Source organism: Carassius carassius, chromosome 4, assembly GCF_963082965.1.
Source record: "Carassius carassius chromosome 4, fCarCar2.1, whole genome shotgun sequence".
Lineage (NCBI taxonomy): Eukaryota > Metazoa > Chordata > Actinopteri > Cypriniformes > Cyprinidae > Carassius > Carassius carassius.
The window spans coordinates 29,987,902-29,999,055 of NC_081758.1; the positions used below are offsets into that span (position 1 = coordinate 29,987,902).

General features: G+C 35.0%; 2 protein-coding genes across 2 annotated transcripts; both read right to left on the reverse strand.

Annotated features, from left to right (window-relative positions):
- Nucleotides 1–2,873: 2,873 nt before the first annotated feature.
- LOC132130971 (vesicle-associated membrane protein 5-like) lies at nt 2,874–5,903 on the reverse strand. The gene is made up of 3 exons (XM_059542875.1): nt 5,743–5,903; nt 3,545–3,688; nt 2,874–3,164 (listed from the first exon to the last, which is right to left on the reverse strand). The coding sequence occupies exons 1-3, from the start codon at nt 5,743–5,745 to the stop codon at nt 2,970–2,972; spliced, it is 342 nt and encodes a 113-aa protein (XP_059398858.1). The 5' UTR covers nt 5,746–5,903; the 3' UTR covers nt 2,874–2,969.
- Nucleotides 5,904–7,021: 1,118 nt separating this feature from the next.
- LOC132139733 (vesicle-associated membrane protein 8-like) lies at nt 7,022–10,709 on the reverse strand. Its single transcript, XM_059548321.1, has 3 exons — nt 10,500–10,709; nt 8,587–8,751; nt 7,022–8,416 (listed from the first exon to the last, which is right to left on the reverse strand). Exons 1-3 carry the CDS (start codon nt 10,524–10,526, stop codon nt 8,234–8,236), a joined length of 375 nt encoding a protein of 124 aa, XP_059404304.1. The 5' UTR covers nt 10,527–10,709; the 3' UTR covers nt 7,022–8,233.
- Nucleotides 10,710–11,154: the final 445 nt, after the last annotated feature.

Consider the following 11,154-nt stretch of genomic DNA (forward strand, 5'->3'; position numbering starts at 1 on the left):
GAATGTCAACATATTAAACATTTTTGGAAACATCAGTCAAGGAGCAAAGACCATCATTTCAGTGGGGTAGCTAGCAACATCACGCGCGCCGTTAAAGCGTTTCATGTGAGCGCTGCATTCGGTAAACCTGCGCGGTGCAAAATAGGGTAACCAAATTTTAGTTTTCGAAAAAGAGGACAGCGGTGCGGGGCGGGGCCGGGGGGCTATGCCGTGGTTGGTTGGTGGTTAAAGTTGTGCCCAAAGTAGCGCACTGGCCATAATAGGTGGGCTTCTGTTAAATGTGAGCCAAAATCAACACAATTAAAACAACCAAGATTTAAACTACTTCAGTCTGTGTGAATTGAATTTATTTAATACACGAGTTTCACAATTTGAGTTAAATTACTGAAATAAATGAACTTTTTCACTACATTCTAATTTATTGAGATGCACCTGTAAATGGGAAGTCGTGGCCTAATGGTTAGAGAGTCGGACTCCCAATCGAAAGGTTATGAGTTCGAGTCCCGGGCCGGCAGGAATTGTGGGTGGGGGGAGTGCATGTACAGTTCTCTCTCCACCTTCAATACCATGACTTAGGTGCCCTTGAGCAAGGCATTGAACCCCCAACTGCTCCCCGGGTGCCGTAGCATAAATGGCTGCCCACTGCTCCGGGTGTGTGCTCACAGTGTGTGTGTGTGTGTTCACTGCTCTGTGTGTGTGTACTTCGGATGGGTTAAATGCAGAGCACAAATTCTGAGTATGGGTCACCATACTTGGCTGAATGTCACTTCACTTTCACTAAATACTCCACATTGATGATGGCTTCATGAAAATAAATTATATTCAATATTAGAATGTTTGTGGGAGTAGGCCAGAAATTCAGTGGGAGTGGGATTAAAGAAAACATCGCTCTGGACATTAAAGGGTTAGTTAATCCAAAAATGAAAATTAAGCCATAAATTAGGCAAATGACTTTCTTTTGTAAAAGTGTTTAATGGCACTCGGTGGGTATTGCACTGCATCAGTCCTTGAGAAGTTCAATAAAAAACTCATCCATTAAAATAGGTGTCTCACACGACTCCAGGGGGTGAAAAAAAGCCTGCTGTAGCGAATCGATGCGTTTTTGTAAGAACAATATCCATATTCAAAATGTAATAGTCACTTTAATCTATCTTGCGCTTACAGCTGTTAACATGATGACAGCACCTCTGAAGAAAATCGTAAAAAAAAAACACTATAGTATGTTTATTCTTCACTTATGTGCCAGCAATTATTGACAGTGAATCTGGAAAATCTATGTTTTATATATATATATATATATATATATTTTTTTTTTTTTTTTTTTTTTTTGAGGAGGGGGGGGGTAATAAAACGTTTTTTATTTTAAAGAATTTTATTCTTAATCACACTGGTTGTTAGAATCAGAGAAAATGTATTTTATATTATATAAAATATATCATAATGTATTTTTATGTTCTGCATAATTAACATTTAAGTCACGCTGCAAAAAGTAGATATAAAATCATATATATTTTAATTTTCAAAACCGTGGTTAATGTAATTAGACCCATGCCATTTTTTTACAGGTGTATTTGCTTTTTCGTACAAGCTGTAGCTTAAATGTTCTCTTATAACTTTATAACTCAAGCTTCATATTAATTTAGTTATACAGTACACATGGAAATGGTTAAATCGATCATTTATAATTTTTAAAATGATAATCAACTTAGTTTCATTACATTATACTCATAACTTGCTTCCTGTTTTGCTTCCTGTCTGTCTGTCACTGTGAACACACTAAGTCATTATAAAAAACGAAACAAATATAATCCATAAATAAATAAGACACAATGAGAAAAAAAAGTCAGATACAGTATATTTTCATAAGGAACATTTATATTTATACACACACACACACACACACACACATACATATATATATATATATATATATAGAAAGCTGTTTTTAACAGCAAAATTTGGATATCAAGTCATGACTACTTTTACAGTAATCTGCTTTAAAATCGTAATGGCCAAGGATGGAATTATTCAAGATTGAGGGGGACCAAAATGTAATATTTTAAGAACTGGATATTGAATAAAAAAATCACAGAAATAGTTCTCTGATAAATATGAATTCTGAGGGAATATGCCCTCCTCAATTTCTATGGTGGTTAAAGTCATAATAATCATAACAACATTTTACAACCTTTAGATAAATTTTAGCACAAACCTGCCAAAGTCACACAATATATGTCCCAAATCAGGATCTGGATTACTCCCAATAATGCACATTTTGTATGTCTCCTTAATCAAACACATCTGATTAAACTCATCAGCTCATAAGTAGAAACTCAGAGACCTGAAATGGGTCTATCATATAAAGACATCCAAAATATGTATTGCTGTGGGAACCAAGGCTGGAAAACAGGCTTTTATTCTTCTGTAAATAATTTGAGAAAGACCAAACTCAGACATTTTTTTGATTTTGAGATCATCACACACACTATTCACTGATGAAAAAAGGAATGAAGAAAGTTTTTTTTTTTTTTTTCAAGAACAAGATTAATAAACAATGCTCTACTCCCTGAAAAAGTCTACGCCATCTAACATATTTTTCCCTGCTACACTTTCCGTGGTTGGCACTGATTTATCTAATTTATGGCTAATGTTTAGTCCAAAAAGAATGCATGTAAACTGTTACCATTAATGTCACATACTAATGTGTATTACAATTTAAAAATCAAAGTATTATAATTTAATAAATTATAGTGACACCATGGTACCATTTTTATCAACCACATTATTTTTTAGCATCCTCTTGAAAAAAAAGGAGCATGACAGATTTAGTTTGTTCATTTATCAATCTATAAAACGTCCCTCTTCTTTACTTTTACAAAAGTATTAGAAGCAAGACTTTCAAGGGGGTATTTTGAAGAATTTCAAACACAACTTATGTTCACTCATCTTCTTATCTGACTGCTTATCTTCTAGCCATCTCCTTGTATTGCCGACGTGTCTTCAAGTGTGTTTTTACTGTCCTCTCTGCTTAAGCTCACAGTCAAAGCTACAATAATGATGAGGAACACTGCAGCTACAACTGCTGCTATGATCACTTTGTACTTAATATTCTCCCAGCGCTTCTTCTGTTTCACCTTAGTCGAGGTCTTTGAGAATTGTTCACTCTGAAAAAGTACAAACATTAAAATTATTTAATATTACATGTGATAAAACAGGAAACCAAAGTGAACTTGCTATTACACAAGTTTTGTTCATTTCATAACAAAAGGAAATGGCTTTCTATAATTAACGAGGTAAACTAAACTCAGGTTTTCCGTACACCCCACCTAGACACTATTTATAGACTTTGACATGCCCTTGCTTTCCCTAGAAACCCAGTTTATGGTCATCCGAAAACTCAAACCATGAAAACAGGACCATAAGACCACAGAACGCATAAATAAGTGGGCATGCTTTTTGTCAAGCAGTTATAAATGCATAAAATAAATATGTATTAAAGGATAATATATACTATCAAGGAAAACAGCCGTCACAAAAGATCCACCTTTTCAAGGAGTTTATCAGCTCTGTCCTCAAGCTCCCCGAGTTTTCCTGCACGCTCGTCAGCCTTTTCTATGTTATTAAGCATGATACCTTTGATATCCTCCACATCCTGGTGTGCCTGATGGAGGCGGCTTTGCCCATTCTCCTGTAGAGAGATGAAATAGATATATTGGGAAGCAGAGAATGACCTTTACACAACATACATTATCATCAATTCATTTCTGCAATGACATAATATTCCCTATGAGGGACTAAATTGTCCTATTAGATGTTTAACAGAAGAGAAATGCAATCAATGACTCTTTAAAAACAAAAATGGCAATGACGACTTCCTGGACACCTTCCATGATTTTGGGCTTAGAGTTCTGTTTACAACAAGCACTGGGAATGGAATTCTGGAACAGTGCCTCTGCTCTCAAAGTTTCACATGGATCAGCTCAGGGGAGAGACAGAGAAACTGTGCATCTCAACAAGTTATTGCATCAAACCCCACAATGAGGCCTTTGTGAAAACAACATGGCTGAGGTCCACAAAACCCATGAGAACCATTTAGAGATCGTGACCTCCCTGACAAGAGCATTGTATGTATATATATATATATATATATATATATATATATATACATATATATATATATATAGTCAGAATGTTAATTCCTCTCTTTGTGCTCAGAAGGATGCAAATGTGACTTGAGGTCAAGGATTAGTTGATGAGTGGCCCATCATAGATAGGAAACGGTCACACAATGATCAATGAAATTATTCATTTTACAGGAAATACCCCTTATTATTCATGCCATCTTACGTGAGAGCTGTACACAATAGAACAGTGGTTCTCAACTGGTGTGTCACGGCCGAAAAGTAGGTCACAAGTCTGTTTTAATAGGAATAGCGAGGTTAAAACTAGTAAATAGTAAATTGCAACTAACATTAGAATTGTGTTTGGAATATCAAAATAAATATTTTACAAGGAAGGAGAAACCCATATATTGTTTTGTAGAGCTTCACATGAATTTTCACTTTTTTTCAGTAGGGCAGTGAGCATATTTAAAAAAATAAAAAAATAAAAAAATTTAATAAATATCTGTGTATAAATATCTGTTGTATATATATAAAAATAACCACATTAGGATACTAAAGCTAAACCAGTGACAAATTGATATGAATCGACAAAAACAACTGATAAGAATGTCATAAAATACAAACATAAAATGGATTAAACACACACACTGTACAAATAAATAAATATTGGTGTATAATTAATACGTAAATATCTGTGCTAAAGCAAAACGATGATATAGATCTTATGGATCAGAGTAAAGAAGTTTGGGAAACAAGATTTTAGTTAAATACGACCATGAAATGGGCCATTGCATATATAAAGAAATATGTAAATAAATACAATTGTAATATTGAGATATAGTATGGAAATCTTCCCCTTTTAAAAACAGTAGAAGCACAAAGTATAAAAACAAAAACTTATAACCGAAGAACATGTTAATAATCAGTTTTTCATCACTCGTCGCATATTATGAACAGGATACATATCTCTTTTTACATCCTTTCTTTGCCTCCTTCCTTCCTTTCTCATTTTGGCTGTTATAATGAATATGGAATTTCCTTGAGACTGGGAAAAGTCCCCTTGTGTGTTTCAACTAAACACTTCTTGTTGTCATCTCAAGCCACCGGAGATGAACCAACAGTAAGGGTTAATGACCTTCAAGATGACATTCAAGATTACTTTTAACATGGGAGAAAAAAATCCAAACAACTCATTAAAAATGAAATGTTGTCTGACTTGAGCAATCAATGCTAATCAAGTAGTCCTAGAACTGTATCACAATCCTCAAATTACGTTTGAGCTGCTATTCTATATATAGACTGTCAAAGCAATAATCGTCTAGTCATCAAAATCAAAGTATCATTTTACTTTCATAATGCAAAGAGGCATGATATAAAAATATAGATGATGAAACTAAACCTGTTTGGACCATAAAATTAAAAAAAATGCATAGATAATAGATAAAGCAAATGTTTGCATATAGTTAAATGTCTGCTTTTAAGTTTGTCTAAACCGTTTGCCTTTAAAAATTCTTCTGTCCTCACATGTCCATATTTTTAGTTGAATAACTAATGACAGCGTAACAAACTTCCAACACAAAATAAATAAATAAAAAGCTTCAAAGACAAAACAACTTACCATTGTTTTAATCTGTCGTTTTTAATACACCAGAAACTGTCACCGAATATACTGCATCTGAAAGAGAAACCAGCGGCTGATAACGGGAAAATAACCCAAGCTCGGTATCTTGAAACTTCATGCGCGTCGTTACACAACTTTAATCGTCTGCTCTTCTGCTGCTAGAAGGAAGCGTCTGCCTTTATCTGCTGGGCGTCACTCTCACTGCGCAGCTGCGTCACGCTGCCTGACTGTGTACGTATGCTATTGTTCTTGGCCGTGGACAAGAATGTGCATTTTAAAATGAGTGCACGACATTATTTGTTATATATTCACAAAAAGCAAATCAAGCTAACTCAAAATGGCGGTGTCCGATTCGCGAATACTACTAATCACTGCTTTTTGTGAATCGAACCTTTTTAAAGAATCAGTTGAACCGATTCACACTTTTTAAAAGGAGAGCTGGACTGGACAGTTTTTACAATCAGGTCTAGGTAAGGTTAATTATGAAGTAACAAGTTAAAGGGCTGTAGGTGACAGTAATAAAACTTTTTGGATTCCAACAACCATTAAACACGGAGGGAGAAGTTGTTTCACAAATCGTGAAACATACCGCGGAAATCTGGAGGGAAACGTTTGTTTTAGATTGTGTGGGTTAAAATGATGAAATCACAGCTGGGGGAAACATGTGCCGAGGCCTGGCTGTACTTTGCCTTTTACTAACAATTTTGCTCTTCTCTAACCATGGAGAAATGTGTATAAGAATCTAGAATACACAATACACAAACCTAACTAACTAACTATAAAAACACAATTTTCCTATTGCTGTGTACACCACTTATTGGTTTTCTTAACAGTTAAGGTCAAAACTTGCTTTTTGTCCCTCTATAGAGATTTAATGCTAATTGGTGAATATACTAAATTAATACAATCCCATGCAATATTAGAAAATAATTTACCATTAGTGCAATATCATGATAACAACAAATGAGAGGAAGATCAAAAATGTCATACTCTGTTTTACTGAGATCAAATATTTATTTACAAATTATCAGGTTTCCCAGATCATACAGGTTGTTTATGCTAGTAAGACTCAAATTCAAGGCACTTAAAGGGTTTTTGATTAGTATTTGCAGTAGATGATTAAAAAAAAAATCAATGTCTTGATCAAAATTATTTTTCTTTGATTAAATGGTTTGTTTATAATAACAAAATGCTTAAACACCTCCTATTTTTACATACAGTAAAGTGATAATGGAAGCAACAAGAAATCCATCATAATAAGACTCGGGTTAATCCAGCATAATAAAACTCAGGTTTACAAACATTCGAACAGTCAAGTCATTCTGACTACATATAGACATCCAGTGCCTTGACCTCTCCCAAGCAAAATGCATAAAGCTAGCAATTAGCAGACTAATTTAAGATCAGCCAACAAGAACATTCAGAGAACTAATTTTCATTGGCTGAAAAAGTGGTAGTGTTTATCAATAAAAACTGCAAACTGAAAATTACAGTATGGACTCTTAAACATTCCTCCTGTTATCGAAACAGGAACAAAGTTATGCATCTTGGGTTTCACTGAGCTCCCACAGTGCAAGGCCAAACTTTTGATGCAGTACACTCAAATTCTGATTACAGTACTAACTGCATGCCGTACAGTGCGTTACACTGCATGTAAAATACAATGCAGTGATTTATGAGGACACAGAAAATACCCATCATTCCCTATCAAAATTTCTAATCTAAATGACCTTGTTCAGGTGCTCTTGTTACATTTAAAAATTCTAATTCCTTATATAGGACAATAAATCTGTCCCTGTTTTGAAGTTTGGGGCATTGCCAATTTTCAGTAAATGTTTAAGACAGGGAAATGAATGCAAACATTTTACAAGTTTATAATTTCCTCAACGAAATGGTGTGTTTGGGTAATGCAACAGCTGTAAGAACACATTCTGGTTTGACCTTATTCAAGTAACATAATTGTAGACAAAAGCACAAAGACAGTGACCCATCAAATACAAGACACTTGAAGTTCTAAAAGTATTCCATAATTACAATTAACATCTTATAATCTAATAGAACAGTCTTAAATATACTTCATAATTCAATAGACAGAACTTTCACCCATTACCTTCGTTGGATCAATGCCATTATATGACTATTTCAAGGGTTCCTTCACTATGAACAATATTGCCATTTCTTTTACAGTTGTGGCACTTTATCATGCTTTAGGGAACCATAAAGACAGCTGAAGTGGCCACTAGGATGGTTTTTCAGGAGGAGAGAAGTAGAAGTACTTTTTAGAATCCTCCTCTTCAAGGTTTCGAAGCTGTCATTATGGAAGCTATTCATTATTAGGTGGTGTGATACCATGAGATATGAAGGTACATGAGCAAAATGTGCAAATAAAAGGTATGTGTGTGTGAATTCCAGAAATCATGACTTGTTTTAGTGTGTGGACATGGTTATATATATCTGTATGTGTGAGCATTTGTAACTGATAGAAATCCTATGGTGGTCTCACAGTGGGAGGTTTGGGTGCAGGTGAACTGGTCGGGATCACACCAGTAGCAAGGAATATGACAATCAGTACAATGATGAGGACTATCACAATAATAACCACAATCAGCTTCACGTTCTTCCACCAGTAGGCACGTGCAACCTTCTGAGAGGTGTGCTTGAAGTTCTGGGCCTAAAAAGCAGGACAAAAGACCAGTACAATGTCAGCTAGTGTGGGACTATAGCTGCATACATTAACCTATCAGTTAAAAGTCTGGGGAAAGTAACATTCAGCAAGGACACATTGAATTGATCGCAAAATGTTACAAAAGATTATGAATAAATGCTGTTTGAAAGACACACCCCAGCTTGCAGGTCTTCAGATTTGTCCATCAGATCATCTAGTCTTTCTCCTCGGGCCAGGATCCGATCTACATTCTGGGTCATAATATCCTTGACCCCATCCACTTGAGACTGCAGAGCTTTAACTGGATCCACCGCCTGGGAAGCCTCTCCTTCTCTTGGCTCCTGCATTGAGAGGAATTAAAAACCAAAATGGCTCCAGTCATACTTAGTTATGAAAATCTGGAAAGTTTGTAAAAGGTTCTGTAATGCAAAAGCCCATAATCATAAGATATAATGTGCATAAAATTACTTACCCAGTTATATTCACCAAAATGTCAAAGTTAAATTATTTATCTAGGGAATCCAGAGATTTGTAATACACTGGTTTTGCTGAGGTTGATCAATTAAACTAAGACTAGTTCTCAAAAAAGTTATTTTAAATTATTTTATTGACCGGAGTGGTTCTTGAGTTTTAGGGTATGAAGAGAACTAAAATATGACATAAATAATGTTTGTATGTGTGAAACACAGCATAATATACACTCATTTACATACACAAAGTGTGCATTAACATCAAATTGTGTGATTTTTACATGCATATGAATATACGTAGAGCTACATTTAATCATTCTGATATAAGAAAATTATTTATTTATGCTATTAACAACATTCAGTAATTACTGTTATACAGTGCTGCCCATTTCTATATTCAATAAAATAATCTCATTTAAAAGAACTGCAATAAACTACATTAAATAAAAAACTCAGTAATGCCTTTAGATGTGAGATTACACAAATGATATTGACATCAGCGATGTGACAAGATAGCTTTACCACAATCACACATCAAAATACCAAGAAAGCACTGTAACACTGGTAAAATCAGTTCCTTTTGGCATTATGGTAATCAGGACTGTAAATTGTGTTTTTTAGCCACGTCAAACACGTTCTCTCTCACAGCTGAAACTTCATAAACAAAGGTGTTACCAAGAAACCAAACGCAATACTGCGTCACTACCTGTCCTACCCTTTCTATTCAAGTCACGGGCTGGTATCACAAGGCCTTCAAATGGCAGAAAGCTATTAGGTAACAGATACTGGCAGCCTGAAGTACCATTACTGTGGCAAAATGGGGCCATGTGGTATCTATAGCTATAATGTGATGGTAACAACACAATAAAAAGTCAAAATATATCCATCTTCCTTATAAAGTCCCTTTAATAGCATCCCAATGTTTTCAAAAACAAACATCACAATTTTACACGTCCAGTCGAACGTTATTTTAACCAGAAAAGATGTATTTTATTGTGGTACTTTTTAAATTATTATTTAAAACAATTGCTTCATTTGAAGCAACCTATCACGCGGATCTCAATTTTGATTCGATTCAACGTGTGATGTGATCAGCCTATTTGTAAACTGCCGTTAAAACATGTCTAAATTAAGTAACCATCTAAAATTAATCAACCATTAGCTAAACAACAGTCGGTTGTGTCTCGTAAACCGGTTATGCTTCACAACTCAAGGTAAAATCAATCCATCTGTGTAAACAAATCTGTAACGTTACAAGAAAGTTGCAATGCAAACTGGACGAAGGTTAAGTATTAAAGTATTAACTACCTAATCCGCATATTTGTTTTAGAAATCCTAACCTAATTAGCGACGTTAACCCACAACAGTAAAGCATAAACTAAGGCTATAACTTGAAAAACAAGCTTCGCCCTGTTTTGAGTGCGCCAACTCACACCGACAGGTACAACTAAAATATAAAAAATACCCACCTGCTCGAAACTTTTATACCATTAAAAATAATTTGATTTACACGTACACATATAGGAACCGTATTTACACAGTAGTTCGTTTTAAATTCAATGAGCGATGCAACAACAAACACACACCTGCTGCTGAAAGGCGTTCATTTCTTAACTTACCGTACTATTTGGATCAGCCAACCCCATGATTTCACTGATTGGTGTTTTAATTTACTCCACGGGATATTTTTTTAACGCTTTATCCTTTAAAGTTAAAGTGTTTGTAACTTTCTTCGAATGACCGACAGATGTAAACCGCGTCAACACTTCCTGGTCTCTAATTCAGCCTATTCCTCCAGCGAAGGATTTCAATAGGTCCACCTCTGTAGCGCCACTTCCCATAACATCCTCAAGAGGGCGCTGGATTGATGACATATAAACACCTGTAAGGTGAGAGCGCACACGCACTATCATCAAGCCGTCAACATGTTTTGCACGTGATTGTTCTCCTATGGCCAGACAGGCCAGCGAGTCACTAACTTTTTTAAAGAAAAAATAAGTAAATTCAATTAAAATGCTTATGTTATTACCACCCCAGTGTTCATGTCATGAAAGTTTGTTTTCAAAGTACTGTAGTCTTAACATTATTAGGGTTAAATGATTCGACGTTTATGATCGAAACTAAACTCTTTTCTTCCGCCAATGTAAGAATTGGCTCCACCTAAATGCCTCGAGCATTACATGTAGTCATCTCGAGCACTATAGCATTTCAAAACTACAACACTACACACAAAACAATACATATACAGATAATTATCAAACAATACTTTGATAA

Excerpts from the sequence above, each read along its gene's own strand:
- LOC132130971 (XM_059542875.1), bottom strand. Across the intron at positions 3,165-3,544 it reads CTGATAAACTCCTTGAAAAG|AGTGAACAATTCTCAAAGAC; the intron begins GTGGATCTTTTG and ends GTACTTTTTCAG.
- LOC132139733 (XM_059548321.1), bottom strand. The coding sequence starts at position 10,526 with ATGGGGTTGGCTGATCCAAATAGTACG. Across the intron at positions 8,752-10,499 it reads TGGCTGATCCAAATAGTACG|GAGCCAAGAGAAGGAGAGGC; the intron begins GTAAGTTAAGAA and ends CTCTCAATGCAG. Across the intron at positions 8,417-8,586 it reads CTGAAGACCTGCAAGCTGGG|GCCCAGAACTTCAAGCACAC; the intron begins GTGTGTCTTTCA and ends CCTGCTTTTTAG.